This window comes from Erigeron canadensis, chromosome 9, assembly GCF_010389155.1.
Source record: "Erigeron canadensis isolate Cc75 chromosome 9, C_canadensis_v1, whole genome shotgun sequence".
NCBI classification, from domain to species: domain Eukaryota; kingdom Viridiplantae; phylum Streptophyta; class Magnoliopsida; order Asterales; family Asteraceae; genus Erigeron; species Erigeron canadensis.
In genome coordinates, this window is record NC_057769.1 from 26,652,794 (window position 1) to 26,676,558 (window position 23,765).

The 23,765-nt window shown below is 33.6% G+C and overlaps 3 protein-coding genes across 3 annotated transcripts; all 3 read right to left on the bottom strand.

Moving 5' to 3' along the window:
• Positions 1 to 4,237: 4,237 nt before the first annotated feature.
• Positions 4,238 to 4,823, bottom strand: LOC122583437 (disease resistance protein RPV1-like). The gene has a single exon (XM_043755839.1). It carries the CDS (start codon positions 4,821 to 4,823, stop codon positions 4,257 to 4,259), a length of 567 nt encoding a protein of 188 aa, XP_043611774.1. The 3' UTR covers positions 4,238 to 4,256.
• A 3,908-nt stretch (positions 4,824 to 8,731) lies between these two features.
• Positions 8,732 to 14,230, bottom strand: LOC122583438 (disease resistance protein RUN1-like). Its single transcript, XM_043755840.1, has 6 exons — positions 13,649 to 14,230; positions 11,746 to 12,880; positions 11,344 to 11,664; positions 10,141 to 10,986; positions 9,454 to 10,042; positions 8,732 to 9,192 (listed from the first exon to the last, which is right to left on the bottom strand). Exons 1-6 carry the CDS (start codon positions 14,182 to 14,184, stop codon positions 9,137 to 9,139), a joined length of 3,483 nt encoding a protein of 1,160 aa, XP_043611775.1. The 5' UTR covers positions 14,185 to 14,230; the 3' UTR covers positions 8,732 to 9,136.
• Positions 14,231 to 18,475: 4,245 nt separating this feature from the next.
• LOC122583439 (disease resistance protein RPV1-like) lies at positions 18,476 to 23,305 on the bottom strand. Its single transcript, XM_043755841.1, has 7 exons — positions 22,767 to 23,305; positions 21,139 to 22,270; positions 20,694 to 21,017; positions 19,659 to 20,597; positions 19,363 to 19,581; positions 19,078 to 19,254; positions 18,476 to 18,544 (listed from the first exon to the last, which is right to left on the bottom strand). Exons 1-7 carry the CDS (start codon positions 23,303 to 23,305, stop codon positions 18,476 to 18,478), a joined length of 3,399 nt encoding a protein of 1,132 aa, XP_043611776.1.
• Between the last annotated feature and the right edge of the window lie 460 nt (positions 23,306 to 23,765).

Here is a 23,765-nt window from a genome sequence, read left to right on the forward strand (position 1 = left end):
GTATTGCAAGTTTTTAACGACAGATATTCTAATGTGCTATTACTAACATGCTTCTTTATATGATGTCACTTAATTATACTAGGGGAAGAAGCCTGTCCTACGGACGTCGGTGTTGATTCGTTAGGTGTTGTATTACATGTTTAGCTTTGGATATAAAATAGATAGGTACGAACGTATAGTAGTTACGGTTTTGTAATGGGTTTGGTAATTTGACTTTTGTTATGAGTTTGTATTTCATTCATTAGGACCATTTGTTATATTCAATTTCACTAAGTATTCGTGGTGTTTATTGATAAAATCTTTTTTGTAAATATTTTAATGTATGTTAATAAATAAAATTTGACTTTGTAAGAGTGTCAAAATCTTGATCGGTACATTAATAGTTCAAATATTAATTATCCCTATATTTATTATAGCATTTTATATAATTAATTAGGGGTTGAGTATTGTAAATAAGTATTAAAGTAAAACAAATAGGACAAAGCCTTGACTCTTAAATCATAGTTAAATTGATGCACGAAGATTCAAGAAGTAATTGATGCACGATGATTATCACGATATACGGTGATTTTCACTGAAGAAAAACCTATTATTTTATTTGTTTTACTACAATACTTGTTTTATTTTACCTAAAACCTAATTATGCCTTTTTATTAAATCCTTAAACATGGTATATATAAATAATTTAAATAATTAACCATTAATTACCCTTATTTAATTGTTGCAAAATTGTTACATGTTACTTCACTTTTAATTATTTTTCTATTATATCATAAATAAATTAAATAGTTAACCATTAATTACCCTCATTAAATTTCTATTATATCATAAATAAATTAAATAGTTAACCATTAATTACCCTCATTAAATTGTTGCAGAATTATTACATGTAACTCAACTTTTAATCGACCAATAAACTAAAACAGGATAGACATATTCTTAAAACGACACGTTACGTAATCCTTGATCGCACGTGTCCTATTAGATTTTTTAGTGTATATAAAATCAATTTACTTATTAGACTTTGAACTAAACTATAACTCTTGGCACGCTTATTAATACAAAAGATATTAATTATAATAAGTTACTAATATGAAAACTTCAAAAGTTTGAGTTTACGATCCGAAATCACAAGGCTATTTCCCATCATCCACTATGCTTACAAGTTTTGATTTTGATGTGGTTCTAAAAATTTAAGTTAATCCAAATTTCTAACTAAACATATATTATATTTATTACTGTTTATTATAATTTAGTTTCGCTCATCGATTTACTTTAACCGCAATTTATTTTATACTCACGAATCATGTATGAGGCATATTTAAATTTCTTTATGATACAATCTATATAAGTACCGTACATCGTACGGGTATTAGGACTAGTATGTATATATATATATATATCAAGGTGCTAAATTCATTCGTAAACAAATAGGAACCCTTGGATATATTTCATCTTTGATTTATAACCATTAGATCAAATTTAATTATTTTATCTTTATTAAATGACAATATAAATACTTTCACTTTATATAATTAGACAAAATATACCCCTCTTATTATTACTTTAAATTTAGCAAAATTTACATAACTAAGATTTATTCGTAATATGCATGCGTAATATGAGGTAAGATCTATGTGATTTTTATATTTACCGTTTTTGTAAATAAATAAATTAAGGGTATAATCTTTACTATCAATGTTTAATTGTGATGTGATTCACAAACACATATACATGTAATATACTATTTTAATTTTACTTTAAAGTTAATTAAAAATAACATAAAGTCATAAAATCATATTAATATGTTAAACTATTTATATTATTTTTATTATTTTCTAGAACTATAATACCCCTAATAAGTTTTAGCCACACATATATAATTAAAAACAAAGAAAGTCAACATAGCTAGCAGATGCACCTAAGGTTTTTCTCACAGGTCATGGGTTCGATACTTGGGAGTGACGTGTTTGTGGAGTTGTTCTTTGGAAATGCCTTTGTGCTGTAGCACAGACCCGGTGAAGACAATGTAATCTATCCTTATTACATCATTCTATGATGAGCTAGAATGCAATTCGCAACATGTTTCTTCAAAACATACAATTAAAAGGTCTTTTCAAAAATTATATATAGGGAAACGGGAATATATATATATTGTCATCCAATATTGTCATCCAATGAACATATATATATATATATAGGGAAACGGGAATATAAGGTTGTTCGGTGTGGAACCCCTCACATACTAATATTTTATTATTTCTTGTTTAATGAATAAATGCATGGGCCCCCATGATTTTTATGGATTAAAAAAACAATATGTGAGTGTTCCACACCTAAGCTTAGATACCCAACAGCCTTATATTCTCATCCCCCATATATATATATATATGATAATTATATAACTTTTATGAGTATTTGTGTGACATTTTTATTATAAACATGACTTTCCCATATTTGAATTACTTCCCTGCCCAATTTAAGTGCATATTTTTACTTTTTAAGGGTTTTTTTTTCCGGATTTGACAGTAAATATTTTTATATGTATTATATAGTTGTTGATAAAAATTATATCAATGAAAAACACCTTTAAAACTCAATCCATTTATATATTTTATATCAAGTGCTATATAACACATGCCAATATTACGGTAAATTTGAAAGAAAAAGACTTAACTCAAAGTCGGACAATTAACATAAGACGAATGAAGTAATATATAATGACTTTTGTCATTGTAATTTCATGTTTCTTTATTACCTAGAAATTTGATATTGGTAAATATAGAAAATAAGATTTAACTTCACAATATCATTAGACAAAGATATATCACAAATATCTTATTAACGATCACGATACAAAATACTTTTTAATAATGACATCATCATATTTTTACATGTACCCACAAGACATGTTTAAAAGTATTAAATAAAGTTGAGAAAATGTCACAAATGGTCCCTATGGTTTGTCACATTTGCATTTTGTCCCCTGTGCTTTTTTTTCGTTGCAACTGGTCAATGACCTTTTTATTTTCGTTGCCAGAAACCCTTGGCACTAACTTCCGTTACTTTAGGCCGTTAAAACCCTCACGTGCATATCACGTGAGGGTATAACTGAACGTTGATAATGATGATGATGATTTGACACCACAAAACATACATCAAAGTATCAAACTGGAGGCACCACATCAAGATACAGATGATGATAAATGAAGACACCATATAAACAAATCTGTACATAATCATTTCTAAAAACCCCTAAAAATAAAAATTAGTGGATTTTTTAATTTGAGTTTTTGGATCAAAAATATCAAATGAAGAATGGTAACGATTGTGGTGGGTTCACGACGGTAGTAGTGCGGTAAAAGTGGATGGTCAGATCGAACATCAGGAGGGTGGTCCGGCCTAGCAATTCCAGTGGCGGCGGCACTGTATCTTTTTCTTTTTCTTTGATGGGTGCGATGGTTGGGTGGTGGTGGTGCTGGGGATGATGGCGATGGCAGTGGCTAGGTGAGAACGTTGCAGCTTATCTTTTAGACCATGATCATTTTGCTTTTGTGCGATTTACATCTTTAGTAAAGATCAAACGGTGTAAGTGGGAACAAGCTTATAAAAAATGAAGGGGTTAGTAACATTACTTATATTCAACAATTCACTCCTCATGGTTTTGGTTTCTTGTTTCAATGATGTAGGTGTATATGTATGTGTAACGGTGTATGTAAATATTTTGTTAGATTGGAATGATGAAAAAGGCATTGGTAGTGATGAGTGAAATAAAATCTGAAATAATACATTAGATATCTATGTGAGGTGCACATAAGTTTTAGAAAAGGGTAGTGAAGAAGTAAGGTTTTTTTCTATCCGATTTCTTAGTGAGATTGAATCTACTTGTTATGTAGATATATGCATATAATTTTATGTATATAAGTAGCCAGAAAAACATGTTTTGTCGGAATTGGATGTGGGAGTGGCCGGAAAAAGGAAAAAGAAGAATGAGGAGGAAGATGAGTGTTGTATATGTATCATTATCACAAATAGTCCTTATGGTTGGCAAAATGACGGTTATACCCTCACGTGGTATGCACGTGAGGGATTAAACGGCCAAAAGTAATAGAAGTTAGTACTAGGGGTTTCTGGCAACGAAAATGAAAAAGTTAGGGACTAGTCGCAACGAAAAAAAAAACAGAGGACAAAATGCGAATGTGACAAACCACCGGGACCATTTGTGACATTTTCTCATTAGGTTTATTTATCCTATTTTAATTTATTTGTATCTCAATCAACTTCATGAATAAAAAAGGTGTACAAAGTGAGCACCTGCCCTTGACGTCTTTCCCTTTTAAGTCGGCAATATCGGTCAGCGCTTTCTTCCATCGATCCATCTTTTGACCCCACCAAACTCTTTTCTCTGCGTTTGTTATCTTCTTCCGTCTGTGCCCTGCCATGGCGTCTCCGAAACTACCTTGTTGCTTCCTTACATCGGTCGGCTCAACATGATAGAAGATAGGTATAACAATCTGGTCAGCGGTCAAACGTCGCTCAAGGATCAGTGCCAGCTCATCAAGACACCACGTGGAAGTGGCGTAATTCTTGGACAGCACAACAACAGAAGCCCTTGAAGACTTTATTGCATTCTCCAATTCCGGTTTCAGGTCTTCTCCGGTCTCGATCTCTTCATCATCCAAAAAGGTATTAATACCGGCATCGATCAGGGCATTGTAGAGGTGATCGGTGAAATTATTACGAGTATCGGCTCCTCGAAAACTTAAAAATACATCATATCTTTGACTTGTGGATCCTTGTTCAATTTCACTCAGATTAACCATTATTATTAGTCTATGTGCAATTTGATTATTTTAGTGACGTGGCTATCATCAAAGTAAAAGCAATTAAGCCCTAATTAGCTAACTTCCAATGGAAGCTGCCTCGTCACCCTTCAACCGAAATCAAAGGTGATCCACTCTTATGTTTTATAAACATATCGTGAGTTAAAGCTGTTGATTTCGTGAGTTAAAGGAATGTAGAGAATTTGGTGGAATTATAAAGTAAGTTTAATTTGATTCATTCATTTGGCCATTTGGGGGTTTTAATCGTGCTTAAGAAGACAAATAATAAAGTTGGGATATCATGTATTCATGTGTCTTACCAGCAAATCAGGGAAAGTCAAACTTGTTTTTCATATTTTATTGTAAAAATAAATCGAGTTGAATTTTAATTTTCCTGAAAAGAATTTATTTCAACATGTATTTAAAAGTTTTAAAATATTTTCCTACCTACCTTACAACTTTTGTATATACTATAGAGATATTTCGATCAATTTATTCGTGTGATGGTGGAGGTGACCGGTGGTGTTAATAGCGTCGATAGTGTAGGTAATCGATGTATATAAGAGAATGATAGACTTGGTGTTAACCTTTAATATGTAAAAAGGGTAATGTGAACATTTCAAAATCTGAATTTTAAAACATTTCAAAAATTATGACTCCAAAATTTTTTATTAGTAATAGATTCTTTAGAAAACCTTAGGTCTTTGTACATAGTATCAATTATAACGAGTCTAAAGGCGCTTGAAAGGAATAGACTAGCGAAAGGAAATGAAATATGAAAAAAAAAACATGCTTTAGTTCATGTAGTTGAAATTGAAACGATATACTTATTGATTTCAATAACGAGAAGGTCAGGTTTTAAGTCCCGTATGTAACAAAAGGTTAGGCTTCATGTTAGAATGAGATTTCTCTCACCTAAGTTAGATGGATGAGGATTCTCTAAAGTTACTTTCAATTTTTACTTGTAAAATTAGATGCGTCTTGACCAATAGATTAAAACCAATGTCAAGATTCAAAAGTCACTTTTAAATCTTGACTTTTGATACTAATCCAGGGATTAGGATCCCCAAATTTAGTAGTAAAGTTAAACTAACTTTAGACGATCTCAATCCATGTTAGATTGTATCTTATGAAAATTAAAGATGATCGGGTACCAACAATAGTGATCCAATTTAACGTTAAATATGAAGAAATAATTACTCTTCTAATTGTTTTTCCTCATGTATGTATTTAAACTTTTTAATTATTTGACTTAATAGTCATTTTTTAATTTTCTTATTTAGGATTTTTTTTCATAGTATTTTGTATACATTTTAAATAGTTTTATGTCGTTACCCAAGTCTTTTTAGTCGAGTACGACCGGTCATTCTATAAAGAGACAAATTTGATGTCCGGTTATTTATGAAAATCTTGAGTTAAAATCCACAAGTCAACAAGCTCAAAAGTCTAACAAATAAACCACTACTTTTCACGTTTTGCTTAGAAAGATCTAAACAATCTGTTAGATATATTTCATCCTTATTTTATTCTTATATAATCAAGAAGTGTGGAGAAAATGCTTTGAGACAACCCAACAAAACGTGACAGATATGACCATACACATTGGCAATGTGGGGTTAGCCCATTAAAGGCTCTCGCTTCTTGAAGTAAAGAGCAAGATTATATCTTAGATAATGAGATAATATTAATTGGTGTAATTTACTAGAATAGATATTTGTCGTTAAATAAAAAAAAACATCACCATACACAATACTACCCATATTGACTAGTGACCCTACAAATCATTTTGATACCTTGCTTTGTTTTGTTTATTTTTTCTTTATGGGAAATGATAATCCTACAACAAAATTGATATATCAAAAGACCGCCGAAGCGGAAAAATAACAATGCAAACACAACTATGGTTCACGACCCAGTTATATATCCGCACAACCACGGAAACGAGAAATAACATGGTCATACAATACAGATATAGACGTAAAAAACCAACCTTGACTCAACTAAACAAACCAAACACACCATTGTTTCTCTGATGTTCAGCAGACATAACCCGGTTCCTCGCCTTCCATATACTCTACACCGTCCTTACCTTGCTTTGTAATTTTGTGTCTTTGTAAGCCATTAAAACTCACTTGTCCTATTGAATACCAGTAATTCGTAAGTTCTGATCTGCTGAAGTGCTTAGGATATAGGAAGACAAACAAGAAAGTTGGGAAATCATCTGTCTACCAAGTCAACAACCCCAAAAGTCAACAAATCAACTATTACTCTGCACGTTTTGCTTTGAGATTCCTAGGCAATCAAATTGAAATATTTCAACGTACTTCTATTCTAATATAATCAATTATTTAAATAGATAATTAATAAGTGTGGAGAAAATGTTTGGTGACAACCCAACGAGATCCGATACACAAAATTACTTATGTTGACCGGTATCCTAGGCAGTCCATTTTACTTTGTTTTGTAAATTTGTATCATTGTAAGCCATTAAAACTCATTTGTCCCATTGAATCCCAGTATCCTCGACTCATTCCAATAAAAACGCGGGTCTCAAAAGTTGCATCAACGCAAGTTTAAGGACAATTCATTGCATCTATAAGCCAAACAGTTTCATTTTAAGTAATATTAGCTTTTCTATAGTTAATTATTACAGTACTATTCTACTAGTTTGTCAAAGGAAATCTAAGTAGTTTGGACAGCCCGTCCAACCCATTTAACTCATGTCATTTTCTGCTGCATTCTAAAGTATGCTATATATATGTTGGAGGCGTTCCAAAATAAGGAATAAGTGTTGCAAATTTTATAGGACACCCCCCTAAAGAACCGATAATTTTGAATGTATGAGGTTGTGAACCTGGAACTAGCTATATAATTTACTTTGTACCTTAGTTGATTTTGGTTGATGATATATCTGACGATTGATAAATTATAGTAAAGAAGCTTATAAGGTTTAACAACAGGCTCAATAACCGAAGCCACGACCTTCGTAGCCGTGTAGCTTCCATGGGTTCTGACTCCTGAGGTGATTCTTGGCGTACTACATATCTTCCAAATCTTGAAGGAATTGAATCATTGATGCATCATTAATCTATATATCAGTGAGATTTTTGATCCCTTGCAGTGTATGAACACCACATGCGCTTTTAATAGTGTTTTAGTACGTGAATAGTCTCTTTTAATAGGGCTTTGACATATTCAATTGGCCGGTCTACGTTATCGACATCATCAAGAACTATAAACCTTCTTACGAAATGCTGCATTCTCAATCAAGGAAGTGTATGCTAGAATATCATTTACTTGAGTTGCTTTTGTAAATCAAGTAGCACAGTAACTTGTGAAGCACAAAGTTCACACAACGCCTTCGATAATGCACATGTATAAAAAGTTGTAAATGTTCAGTCACAAAAGTGAACAGAGTAAAGTAAAGTCATAAATGTCGATTTACACCAACGCCTTAGATAATTCACAGTTATGAAATTAAAGTTTGTAACTCATCTACTTTTTTACCTCACAGTTGTAACCTTTCAAAAAATAAAAGTGCACATACACCTTATATCTGGATATGTGCTTGTAAAATAATATTAGTAAATTTATTATTCTATGTAGGACTAGGATTAATATATGATAATGCTATAAGACTAGAATTAGGAAACGTTTAGCTTGGAGTGCAATATAAGGAAAAGCGATTTATAGAAAGTCTAGAAAAGTTTCCATATTGTAATTAGACTAGGATGTTCCCCCTCCTCTATAAAAGGAGGAGGGGAGGCTGATTGGAGACACCCCAATCATTTCAATGTAAGCCGAAAATCACTTGGTTAATAAACAAGGCTAGTTTTCGGGGAACTTCTTCTTCTTGGTTTTCTTTGTAGCTCGATTTGCTTTAAGGTTTGTTGGTTTTATTTCCAACAGTGCTAATCTCAAAATACAATTATGCATACGTACTACTAGCAAAGATAACTACCTCGATGGAGTACAAAATATCTTTGTGAATATCAAACCGATAACAAATATACGTCCATTCTTTGACTTAAAGGTTACATAACTACAAAACCACAACTAAAAAAGATATATAAGGGCAGGCCCCAAGCCTACAAGTTGTAAGCTGAGATGTCCAAACTAAAAAACAACAAACTATATACAGATTACCAAATTTGCCATTTCCATGTATATGCTTTATGTTGCCATTTCGAAGAGTTCGTTCCATGATGGTCTCCCAAGACCTTGAACTTTAAAGTATGCATATTATTCCGATGTGTTTGAGGTTACTTTGGAAGTTGAAATCATGAGCATATATACTTCTGGATGCTACCAACTTAATTGGGACTTCTCCTTTTGGAGAAAGCTCTAAATGAAGGGCCGGTATTTTTTGCTGAATAATAGATGAGAAGAAAAAAACATGAAAGTGATAATACATTAGTACAGGAAGCAAAAACATTTTTATATATATAAGCAATAATACATTATCACCATTCCAACTAATTATATCATATCTCCCTTTTCTCTGATTTCATTATATGATTCTGGGTTGTAATTGATTGTGGTTCATGAAGTACACTTGTAATTCTTGAAAAACTTTCAGTTTTACTCTGTAATCTGTTATTATTAAATAAAAAATAAAATGTATACGTACGTTTATCCTTGGGGGACCTGTAATCAAGGAACCATTTATGGTGCCATAGGTAGTATTGTCCGGTTGTTTCCTCAAAAGGAGAAAGATCACCACCAATGATGTGATTCCATGACTTGTAATACTCCAACACATCTTCATCTTCCGTGCTTCCTTCATCATCTTCATACAAAAAACACACCCCTTGATGAACCTTTTCCTCAATTGTGTACGCGCCTCTTATCATGTAAATTATAATTTTATCGCCACCTTCCATGTCATTCATTCCAAACATCCAGTGGCTTAGAAATGTTAACCACTCTCCACCTACATCAATTTCCTCATTACAATGCTTGTATATCCATGTACGGTTTTTTGTTTTATTAATCATTTCAATTGTTGGCAATACAGATAAACGATCAAGTGGATATCCAAAAGGGTCTTCTCTATGCTTCCACCTCTCCACATAACAAAAGTTGAGACCTCTGAGCTGCTTATTAGGAATTGAAGGGATAGTAAATGATATTGGTGTGTGGCTGTGTATACTTATGTTCCAATCTGGCATCACTTGCCCTCCATAAACTGTGCTGAATATTCCAAATTCATAATACATCTGCTCCATCCATCAAATTACAATCAATTATTAGCCCTTATAAAATATCTGATGTATTACCATAAACAAAGATACATAATCAATCATTTAGAAAGTACCTGGATTTGAAATTGCTCAACAGCTTTTCCTCTTCTGGAATTATAAGTTCTGACAATGTCCGTCTTATCAAGGAAGTCTGATAAGTTAGTCCAGCCCAAACTACATAAAACCTTTTCCTCAACACCTTCTAGTGGTTGGATTTTCACCATCCCTTCTATTTCATATGACCAAGCTTGGAATGATTCTGGAACTCCAGCTATACTGATTGGAGACATATCCGGATCAAACGAAATTCTCTGTAACAAAGGCTTATTATCTGAACGTACCTCAAACATCTTAACGTCCAATTGTTTTAGCGTACGCGGAGGATGCTCGATTGACAGAAGGGTTTTACAGTTCTTCATACTAAGTTCCTCAAGCCAACAAAGGCTTCTTACACAATTAGGCATAGAAACGATAGGATTCTCATCTAAACATAAATACTTTAACCTGGATAGGCAACTCCAGTCCATCGGAAAGGATTCGTTGGTCAAATTATTATTTGCAAGAGATAAACTTACTAAGGAGCTCGTAAATGAAATAGCAGAGTATACCAATTCTTGTAGAATAGATTCATGGGTATTGCAACCATCTAGAAATAGCTTGAAATCCTTCTTCAGCTTGTGTATTGCTCTTGGAATCTTTTCAAGCTTGACGCAGTAACTAAGATCGATGTGGCAAAGTTCAGCACAATCCTCAAACGATTCACAAATCTCAATCAAACGTATGCAATTTCTAGCTATTAACCTCTCAAGTTTAGGGAGTTCGTAAAAGCAACCGAGTTTATGAAGGTGTTCACAGAAACTCAGATGAAGAATCTTCAAAGATCCAAGGATTCTTTCATCTTTTGAACACGATCCAATCAGCTGCAAAAGTGAAAGTGGTGAGTTAAGATTATTAGATTTAAAACTAATAAACAGAATTAAAACTAAAATTTGGGGGGGGGGGGGGGGGGGATAAAAGATTTAAAACAAAAAAAAACAGAATTAAAATTAAAGGGAAAAATAAAAGAAACTAAACAGAGTTAACATTTTTTTTTTTCTCTTGTTATCCTTTTTGATGGGAAAAGGATTAGTGGAAAACCGAAATGGAGATTATAAAGATATACACAAAGAACAAGCTTGAACCCACAACCTATAAATGAGGGATCATCACACGCCCTACCTGAGATAAAGCTCAAGGATACTAAATATATATTTGAAGTTGATTCTTCCAAATTTTACCTTTTGCCCACCCTCAAATGGTTGAGAGTTACAACTAGTACAACAAGTGACAAATGATTTGATTTTGCTGTATGACATGTCGAGAACAACCAGCTTCTCCATTGGTATGTCTAAAGGTATGGACTTCAGAGGGAACCCCTGCAAACACAGCCATCTTAGTTCTTCTGGAAAATTCTCATAAGACCCGATGAGTTGCACATAGTTGAGTTGTAGTATCATTAAGTTATCCATACTGCTAAAGGCATCTGCTTTCAGATCACAAAACTTATGTTTCTCAAGCATTCTCTTGTCAAAGACAAGGCCTTTAAGACTTTCAGTACCCTACGAAGGAAAAAGAATGTAATTAATAGTAACTAAAACTGTTAAGACAATAAAACTAGTAAATAAACTTCCCTTTCTTACCTTTTTCCTTTTTAACACAATGAATGACTCATCATGACACCACAATCGACTGCGCTTTCCAGGATGATCGGGTGATTCTTCACGTACAATAGCTTTCCCCATCTCTTGAAGCAGTTGGTGCATCTTCAAGCTGTTATCCCATTGATCAATACTAATAAGGCATCTTTCGATGAGGTTTGGGATTCCAGAGACTGTGTTTATATCACATGCCTTTAGTATTTTTTCGCTAATCTCTCGATCTCTTCCAACAAAAAAACAAGCAATATGCTTAAACAATTCCTTATCATTATGGAATGGCAACGACTCAAAACTCATTTGCAAGACCCTCCTTATACACGAATGAGTTTCATTCTTTAAGTTTTCTACGCATGCTTCCCAATAAGCTATATCTCGATTATATAGAGACTTTCCAAGAACTTCAAGAGCCAACGGATGTCCTTCACAGTACTTGACAAGCTTTTCTATAACTTCTTCATAACCTTCTTGGGGATCTCTGCAATTGAACGCATGAAGACGTAATAGCTTCTGTCCTGCACTTTTATACAAGCCTTCTATTTTGATCGTTGTATGCTTGCATTCTACTTCTGATTTGAATAATGCACACCTCTCTGTCAACGATGCGTCCCTCGTTGTTATTATGATTTTGCTACCTGGATGAAAACCTTTGTTTCCAAGTAACGCATCCAACTGGTTGAGACTGTCAATATCATCCAGAACTAAAAACACCTTCACTCGGGATAATGCTTTCTCAATCTTAGAGGGGTATACATGAGGATCATGAACTAGTGGCTTCTTCTTTTTTGTGATTACATCATAAAGTTGCTTTTGTACATCAAGCAATCCATCAAATTTTTCGGTACATTTTGAATTGATACCTTCAATAAAACAGCTCTTGGGAAATGCACGAGAGTGCAAGTGGAAGACATATCTGGCCAAAGATGTTTTTCCAATCCCACCCATGCCTAAAACTGTGAGAATGTCAGCAGTAAGACTGGAGGAACCGTCTGTCAACCATGAAGTGATTTCATCAATTTGACGGTACCTCCCGATAAGGAGTGGCAAACTATCACTTAAGGGTACACCTAATCTCTGACGGATTTCGATAACAATTTCTTCAATAAACTGTGTCTCTTTCCTGAAAAATGATTTTCAATGAGGAAAACAAAACTTAAAAAAAATCAAGCGCATTTGTGTAGCAAGATTGGGATGATATCATCCATCTTTGTAACAGTAAGTGATTGAAAACAAAGTTTAAAGTTATTTCATAAAGATAATGTACATATAAGAAAGTTGAACTTAACGTATTGGAAACTTATCATCTGTTAATCTCTTATCTTTACTACCTTAGAAAACATGTTGTATTGTCATAGATTATGATGTTTTAGGCATCACAAATTTTACCTAGCATATACTATACTATATTATAAAATAAATCTCCTTTTAAATTTCAACATTGAACTTTAATTTATATAATATATACTATATATTATATAGCAAATCTCCTTTTGAGTTTCAACATTAAACTTAAATTTTGATTTCAAGTTTTAATAATTCATCAAAAGTACGTTAAATAATAACTTAAACTACTTGGTACCACCGGCACCGTCGACACCACCACCCATCCTACCACCGCGCCACCGCTACCTCGGCGCGCTACTACACCCGCCCGTCAGCGCTGTCATTACACGGCCGCATCACGCAGGCATAACTCTAGTCATTTTAATGTATATATCTATAAGCAACATAAGTCGATCTAAATTCTAAACACACCAAAATAATTTATAAACATATATGTAGCATAAGCAATAATAAGTTGGCGGTTAAAAAAAAAGAAGCAATAATAAGTTGCTTTTCTTTGACAAGCATAATCAAAAATTGAAAAGTTATGCCAAACACCCCTTACCTGCCTTTGATGTCTTTCCCTTTTAAGTTAGCAACATCTGTCAGCGCTTTACACCAGCGATCTATCTTTTCACCCCAATTAACTCTTTTCTCTGCATTTGTTTCGGCCTCCATCTTCTGTCTGTGCTCTGCCATTGCTGTTTTGAAGCTGTTTTGTTGCTTCCGTACATCCGTTGGCTCAACATGATAGAAGATGGGAATTACAATATGGTCAGAGGTCAAACGTTGGTCAAGGATCAATGCCAGCTCATCAAGGCACCATGTGGAAGTGGCGTAGTTCTCGGACAGCACTATCACAGAGGCCCTTGATGATCTAATGGCATCTTCCAGTTCAGGTTTGAGGTCTTCTCCGGTATTAATATCTTCATCATCCAAAAAGGTATCTACGTTGGCATCAATAAGGGCATCGTAGAGGTGGGCTGTGAACCTAAGACGAGTGTCGGCTCCTCGGAAACTTAAAAACACATCATATCGTTTATCATTATGATCGTGAATACTGGATGAAGATCCTTGTTCAATTTCCCAGATTATAACCATTAGTCAAAAGCCTTCTTTGAATCGATCTATATGAGTGTGAATTGAGATGTGCGAACCAATCTATTGTAGTAATAATGATAGTAATATATATTGACAAAGTCACCATTCACCAACTCGTTGTCGAATTTGCCTTGACTTTCAGAAGTAATTAATGATACTAAAATTTTCCATTCTCAATTGGTTTTTTTTTTTTTTTTTTTTATGTTTTTGAAGTTATATACATAATAACAGCTCTTTGAACCACTAATCACGTGGGTCCAATGCAGAGATAAAAGAAAAAAGAAAATTTATTGAACATGAATCAAACTAGCTCTTTGGACCACTAATCACGTGGGTCCAATGCAGAGAGGTCGAGTGCACTCAAGTCATGCATACGGAATGGATTAGTTAATACAGAATAATAATTAGAGCACTCACATATTCATCTTCAAAAACTAATCCTTTTGTAACATTAGCTCCACATCAAAAACTATGGACCCAAAGACTAATCCTCAAGATATCCGATTAGTTTAGGACCATCTTTTATTTAAGTAATTCTACAACTTTAACCCTTTAATTTGTATAGTTTTTTATTTATAAATTAAAGAAAAATCAATTAAAAATTAACTTTTTTATACAAATTTAACCTATTTAGTTTTCATATATTTAAAAGACTCCATTTCTAAAAATTTCTTAATAAAGAGTATGCCATTAGTTTTGAAAGACAACCCCCGTTAAACGCTACGTCACGGATGTCACGTCATCAGTTTTGCTGACGTGCCAGTTGACTTTGACTGACTAATATATATATATATATAGGGTGAGTTATTTTAAGAACTCATAAAAAATAACGCGAGAACAATTCTAGACCATATATTTTGTGTAACTTTCGACCTCTTCAATTAAATATCTAAATTAATCAAAATCATTCAAAATGCTTTATTTCACAAACCGTAAATCGTTAGACAAAACAAAAAGTATGGGTAGTCTTAAAATTTCGTCCTCTTTCAAAGAGATCCAATTCGATATACTTTTGACGATTTTTTAACTTTCATTTTCTTTTTGGTACTTACACATAACTTACACATATGTAGATTGAACAAAAATTATGATTCGTAACGGGCTTCGCCCTTAAGGATATTCATAAACTAAAGCTGGTGGAGGTGATAGGTCATTGAAGGTGATAGATCATAGTGTGATAAGTTATAGAGGGTGATAGGTCATAGGGGGTGACCGGTGATGGGTGATCTACCTAACGAGCTCCGCCATGGATTGACGGGCTTTACCCTTGGCCTTAACCTTCATTGAAGAGAGAAAAAGATAAAATATATATATATATGTGGTCCAAAACTGTTCTTAAGTCCTTTTTTATTTGTGAGTTCTTGAATAACCCTCCTCCTATATATATATATATATATCAGTTTTATATGATAACTAGATTATGCCCCGTGCGGTGCACGGTTAAAGTAATGTATATTAAGGTGATTACAATTATACAATAATATTTTAAGTAATATTATTTTAAAACAATGATTAACATATATATACATCAAGAGTATAAGTTTATTTAGGTATCCATAATCTTGATGTGCTGCATGGTAATGTATACATTACATAAAATTGATTATAAATATAAGATTTTGAGTAATTTTATTTGAAACGATGATTAACATATATACGTCAAAAATATTAATAAATGTTATATAATAATAATAACTAAAATGATTTTTAATGATATTATATTTTTGTTATGCATGTAAAATCTGAAATGAATATTAATAAAATAGAATAAAAAAAAGGAAATAAAAAGATATAAAGGTGAAAATAGAAAATTAAATAAAATATACAAACTAATATTAAAAATATATGTGTGAAATTGATAAAATAAATATCTAATTTGACATTGATAATATAATCAGATAATAAAAATTAGATAAAAAAAATTACATACAAAAAAAAAATTAAAAGTGATAAATTACAAAGATTGATAATTATATTATTAATATCTTTTAATTACTTTTAATATTAACTAAATATATATCGTAGTTTGTAACATATAAACAAATATTAAGTTATATCAACTGGTTTGAACATAATATTTAAAGTTAAAAGTCATGAGTTTATTGGCTATTTACAAAAAGAGTGTCACCTAGAAAAAAAACTATTCTCTTTATATAAAGAGATGATAATTCAATTAGTTGCGATCGATAGATGGTAAATTGGTAATGCTTTCCTTCGCCTAGGCATGATTCGAGTTAGATGGAGTACAGGAATTTCCAGAAGTCACAAATTTCCAATTTCCGGCAATTCTGTCTTCAAGTACAAAACAAATGAACTGACTTACAACAGCAGCCAAACAAAAAATCAAATGAAAATAGGTCTCCTCTAACATTATTCTTAATTGGCGCCACGTACAGTTAAAGGATGACAGTACGTAGTTTTAAGACACCCATATAAACTGTTTAGTGTGTACTACGTTTCCCTAGACCAATAATTTGATAATGAAACGGACGTGGTCGCCATCTTCTATGCTGTTAATGTTCCTGAAGTCAGGCACTCGGGCTTATTTGAATAGAACATAAAAAGAACAATACGTTTTGAATGTGAACATCTTTATATATTAGGATATATATATATATATATGTAATAAATTCCTTGACAAGTAGCAAGATGTCCAAAGGCTACCAAAGATGATCATTTGAAATCTCGGGATGCTATCAAGGAAGGAAAGAACAAAAAGAAAGATAAAAAAGAACAAGATGAGGCTATAAGATCGGAGGTGAGAATGGATACTAATGAAAGTGCAAATGATGATGATAATTCTTTAGGAAGCATGAAACAACCAAACGTTTTTGGCCCCATGGATGACTTCGCAAATATGTAAGCGGCGAGGACTCTAGGAAAAAGGGAAAGGGTAAAAATGTTGACCTTAACAATGTTATTCGGAAAGAGAAAATATGGACATCGAAGAAATACATTGCTAGGTTGGTATATGAGTGGGTGATTCCTTTCAATGCATTTTAAGAGGATAATTTCAAAATGAAGGTAGAAATAATTGGCCAATTTGGAACCGGGTTTTGAACCCTTACTCGGTATGAGTTGAGTACACCACTTCTAAAGGAAGAGGTTGAAAGAACCAAAAGCTTGTTGAAAAGAAAAGATGATGAATGGAAAAAGGGTGGATGCTCAATTATGACGGATACCGATGAAAAGAGGATGAGCATTATGAATTTTTATGTAAATTCAAGAATGGGCAATGTTTTCTTATCTTCCAAAGAATGTCTGAACGTAGCTCTTACAAGTGAGCACATATATGAATAGATACCTCTCCCATATTGACTTAGCTTAACTTTAAAACTTGATACCGAAAATAATCCCGACCCATCATATATCCATTTCCACGAATCCTGTCCATCAGATACAGAAATCTGGGCTAACATCCCCTGTAGTTGGCCCAACTCAGCTTCTTCCTCAGCAGATAATGACCCAGATTTCCATTCAATTCCCAATTGAATACAAGAACATTACTATTGACTGTAATCCCATCACTCACCAAGCACCATTTTTGTTTCTCTTTTGCAAAGAAATTGGGAAACAACGTTGCCAAATTCTCAGACCCACACACATCCAACCACAACAGAATATTCATCCCCGACCTTAACACCCTTATAATATAGTCTTCTCTAGACTCGCCTCTTTACACCTTAATTCCCCTGTCATTTTCACCACCTGTTTCCAAGGTCCGGGCAGACCAAATTTTCATGGGAATGAATGACCAGGATCTACATCCTCTATGAATTGCCTATATCACCTTCCTCCACAACCCCACCACTACTTTAAATCGCCACAAGCACTTTGTATATCTATCTTTGTAAATTAAAGTTAATGAGTTTAACTGTTAATTGGAGTACTGGACATGAAATTAAGACTAATGAATGTTCAAGTTACTTTTTATCTGTCCTATATTCTACGGTTAATGTTTGATTAATTAAGAAATGCAGCTGCTTCTTATGAACATAGAAGAGAGAAGAACAACATGTGTTGAGAAGAACATACATTTATATCTTGTATTATCCATCTTGATCGCGTAGGTTATGATTATATCATCATCTCAAGTGCACAGATGACGAATGAGGTAACTCTGACCCAAAGTAATTTTGTGCTTCAAGTGCACCATAAGGATGAGAACTTTGTTGCACTTGCCCATTTTTGTTGTAATTTCAAAGAATCCATTGCAAGGTCATAACTCCTATTTGGTTGCATTCCATGACTAAGAACTTCAATGAGAACAAAATTTGGGTGCTTGAGATCTTTATTTAGGAGTTCGACCAAGTATGTCACCTTTTTTTCGAGGAGAAAGCTCTAAATGGGACATATGTTTCTGTTGAAAAAAAATGGATGACAAGAAATACATCAGCAATCATTATATATTTCCAGTTTTTATTGATCAAGAAAAAAAGGATATTATTTATTTAGTTAAAATATTTAATAGTAATAATTATTATAAATATAACTTTTTGTTAGATTTTTGTTGCCAAAGTTAACATATAATAAAATAATTATTGTGAAAAAAATAAATTATGGAGATGAAACATAATCCTATGTGGCAATATTTAGAGATAGATTTGAGTTGAGGTGGATGGTCTTAGAAAGCTAGGATAACTACTGTTTTATTAGATATAGATATAGATATAGATATATCTTTATGTGGCAATTTTTCAAATTAGTTTTAGATTGCAAGAGGGCTTTAAAATGCTTGGTTAACTATTATTTTATTAGAGTTATAGATATAGATATAGATATACCTATATAATTGGGGTTGCCAGGCATTAAAGAACGATAAATATGTGAAGATATTATATTCAGACCCATCAAAAAACGCTTGAAGTATAGGATGTATTCTCCTGTTATTACTTGAAAAGCAGAGAGATCTCCACCAATGATGTGATTCCATGACTTGTAATAACCTAAGGCATCTTGTTCTTTGATGCTTCCATCATCATACATAAAACTCACTCCACACACCCTTGTAACTTGTCCATAGTCCTCTGTTACAGTAATAGTAACCTGGTCACCACCTTCCATCTCATTCTTTCCAAACATCCAATAACTTAAAAATATAAAAAAATTTCCACCCACCGAGACGGAATTAATACAATGCTTGTATATCCAGGTGCGGTTCTTCGTTATATTACTAACTTTGATCAGTGGCAAATAAAACAACATGTTACCAGGCAGTTGAAATGCTCCAATTGAAGATTTTGATGTTTGCACATAACAGAAATTCAAGCCTCTGAGCTCGTTAGAAGATGATGGGATGGAAAATGAAATTGCAGTCCTTGTTACACGACGAGTTATCCAATGTGGTATCACTTCTCCCCAGAAAAAAGTGCTAAATATCCCAAACTCATAATACATCTGTCAAAAATAAGTTAGATAAGCATAATTTATATACACACATTATTAACACGCAAACATATAGTTGATAGACGAACCTTGCTTTGGCTTTGAGATCCTTCTGATCCGCTCGATAATTCATATACTCCCACGTACCTTTTCTGACCGAGTTCTAAATTATTCCATCCCAAATTACATAACACATTTTCCTCAACATCTGCTATATGTTGGATTTTTATAATGCCTCCAACTTCAGTCGACGAAGCTGCTGTAAGTTCCAAATCCAGTAATAATTGAAGTTGAGACATTTCTGGCTTGAATAAAATTTTCCGTAGGAAAATCTTAGAACCATGGTGGGAATTGCTATAAGAATTGTGTGACAAAACTCTTAGTGTGCATGGAGGATGTTCAATTGTTGTTAGCAGTTTACAATCATACATAGTAAGTGTCTCAAGCCTAGGAAGGCTTCCCACGCATGTTGGCATTGAAACAATTGGATTATCGTCTAAATGTAAAATTTTCAACATTAATAAGCTACTGAAGTCTCTGGGAAAGAATTCACTGGACAACTTACTACCTTTAAGCGACAATCTTACCAACGAGCATGGTAAAGAAATCACACAGGACTTCAAATCTCTGGGTATAGACTCCACCAGAGCAGAGGAAGAGGTTTTTAAGCGTGTGTCCATGTCTTTTTCATTGAGCATTCCTGGTGAATCCTTATCCATAACCTCAATTCGAGATTCCTGGAAATTACAACCATCTAGCAATAGTGTCTTAACCTTCTTTAGCTTTCCTAGAGATGTTGGAAGCTTTTCAAGATTGTGGCAGTAGCTCATATCAATGAAAACAAGTTCAACACATTGTTCAATTGTTTCACTAATCTCCATCAATTTTATGCAATTTCTAACGATCAATCTCTCAAGTGCAGGCAGTTCAAAAAAGCTACTGACACCACGAAGCTGTTCACAGAAACTCAAGTTAAGTATTTTCAACGATCCAAGTAATCTTCTATCTTTTAAGCATGATCCATTCCACTGTGTAAAACAAGGCGAGTTAAACTGGTCAATAAGTATAACTTACTTAGAATGGAAGAATAATGAAAACTAAAGTACATAATTCTAGTTTCTTACCTTTTGTCTACTCTCATGTTGTTGTAGGTTATCATAAAACAAGCCGAATGATTCTATATTGCTATATGACATGTCGAGCACAACAAAATTCTCCATCGGCAGCTCTAATGGTATAGACTTTAGGGGGAACCCATGCATACACAGCCATCTTATTTCTTCAGGAAAATGGCCATAAAACCCATACATTTGCACATAATTGAGTTGTAGCAGCATTAGGTTATCCATCTTACTCAACACATCTGTTTTCAGCTCAAATGAACAACGTAACTTCTCTTTCTCAAGCATTCTCATATCAAAGGTGAGGCCTAGAATATTTTCCATATTCTAAAAAGAAAGGGGATGCAAAATTTCAAAATGTGGTAAACGCAGAGTATAGAATGAGATGGTGATAGTATAAAACATGGTGAAAATGCATATATGATAGAAAGAATGCGTAGTCACTTACCTTTTTCCTCTTTAACACTTTAATTGACTCCTCGTTACACCATAATCGACTACGCTTCCATGGCTTGTCAGGTGATTCTTGACGTACTACATCTCTTCCCATCTCTTGAAGCAATTGATGCATCGTCAATGTGTTATTCCGTCCAATACTAAGAAGGCATTTTTCAACAAGATTCGTGATCCCGGATATTGTGTTAAAATCACATGCTTGTAATATTGTTTCGCAGAGATCTCGATCTTTTCCAACAAAAAAACAAGCAATATGCTTAAATAATTCCTTATCATTTTTTGATGTTAAAGAGTCAAAGCTCATTTGCAAGGCCTTTTCAATATGCGAATGAGGTTCTTTCTTTATTCCTTCAATGCAGTCTTCCCAATAACCCACCTCTCGATTATGTAGAGACTTGCCCAAAACTTCAAGAGCCAACGGATGTCCATCACAGTATTTCACAATCTTTCTTGAGACCTTTTCATATCCTATCTTTGGATAGTTGCACATGAATGCATGAGCACACAGAAGTTTTAGTGATGCAGTTTCATCTAAGCCTTTAAGAAAGTACTTAATATGATTAGGTTTAACGTTTGATTTGAATAGTTTACACCTCTCTGTCAAAGATTCGTCCCTGGTTGTTATTATTATTTTGCTTCCCGGGTGAAAGTCTTTGTTTCCAAGTAATGCATCTAGCTGGTCAATGCTATTAATATCATCCATAACTAAAAGAACCTTTTTACGGGCGAGTGCATTCCCAATCTTAGAGGTGTATACAGAAACATCATGAACTTGAACTGACCTTGTTTTTGAAATGTCACCGTAAAGTTGCTTTTGTACATCAAGCAATCCATTGAATTGTTCCGTACATCTTCTGTTAATACCTTCAATAAAGCTGCTCTTGTCAAATGTATGAGAGTGTAAATGGAAGACATACTTGGCCAAAGATGTCTTCCCAATTCCACCCATCCCTAAAACTGTGAGAATTTTGGCAGTATGACTGCTCAAACCATCTGTCAACCATGATGTAATTAAGTAAATGTGATCTTTCATCCCGATGAGGTGTGGCAGAGTATTACTTAAGGGTGCACCAAGTCTTCGGTGGATGTTGGTTATAACTTTTTCGATAATCTCTGTCTCCTTCCTGAAAAATGATTTTCAGTGAGAAAAAATAAAAGTGAGATTGTGACACATGACAAGATCAACGATAAAGATGACAACAGAGGAGGATATATCATATTAGTAAGACATGGGTCAAATGATGAATAGGTTAGACATACATTTTAGACATTCATATATTACTGTCCTTGTTAAACCAAAATCAATCCCATCAATTATACTTTAAATGGCTCAAATGGAATAAACTTATCAGTCATAACCATCGATGCTATGTACATTTCTATGATCTAATTTCAGAATTTAACACCTTGATTTTTACTGATAAGGAGACAGACCCGACTGGGCCATGATACCCAGCTAATTTATGATGGAAAAAACGATCTTCCATTGTATCAATCATGATATAACAAAATTTTGGCAGAGAAGTGTGTTTTGATTAATGGGACCGGAATACGTTTACAATTGCATATCGAAACTGATGATATAAATAAATAAATAAAAGGTAAGAGAAGTAAACCGACCTGGCTTTAACGTCTATCCCTGTTAAATCAGCAACTTGTGCAAGTGCTTTTTCCCACTTCTTTATTTTCTTAGCCCATTGACTTTTTCTCTCTGCATTTTTTTCCTCCTCCATCTTGTGTTTATGCTGTCTCATCGCATCTCCGAAACTACCTTGTTGCTTCCTCACATCAGCAGGCTTCACATGATAGAATATTGGAATAACAATATGATCTGAGGTCCTACGTTGCTCCAGAATCGATGCCAGCTCATCAAGACACCATGTAGAAGTAGCGTAATTCTTGGACAAGACAATTATTGAAGCCCTCGATGACTCTATCGCACTCTCCAATGCTGGTTTCAGATCTTCTCCAGTTTCAATCTCATCATCATCATCATCATCTAAAAAAGTCGTTATGTTGGCGTCCAGAAGGGCGTTGTAGAGGTGATCGACGAAACTATAACGAGTGTCAACACCTCTAAAACTCAGAAACACATCATATCGTCTATCATGAGGAGTTGATAATGAAGATCCCTGTTCAAGTTCACCGAGAACAACCATTATTATGTCAATTATCAGAAGAAGCTGTGAATGTGAAATGCAATGAATTATAATTAACAAATCCAACAAGTGAACGTTTCAACGTTGTCTAAGTCTACAACTACTTCTAATATATCAAAACCTATATATTAAATGCAGTTAAACCATTCTTTATTACCAATAGGCCTAGATTTTAGTTTTGTCTATACACACCATTAGATTAAAATAAGGAGTTTAGTGATATTCTATGTCGAAAGTCGATGTCAAAACGTTTTTAGTTGGTTTATTTTACCATTTGAATAAGTCTATAGAATGAGTCAGTCATGTGCTTATTCTTCCTAAATAACACTACTGTGAAGGTCTAAAGGATAATGTGAATGGAATCAATGTTTTTTAACCGGCCAGTCGGACCACGGTTTGACCGGATTTTCAAAGAAATCTGGTTCCATAGCTACCGATTGGTTCAATGAATGTGGACCGG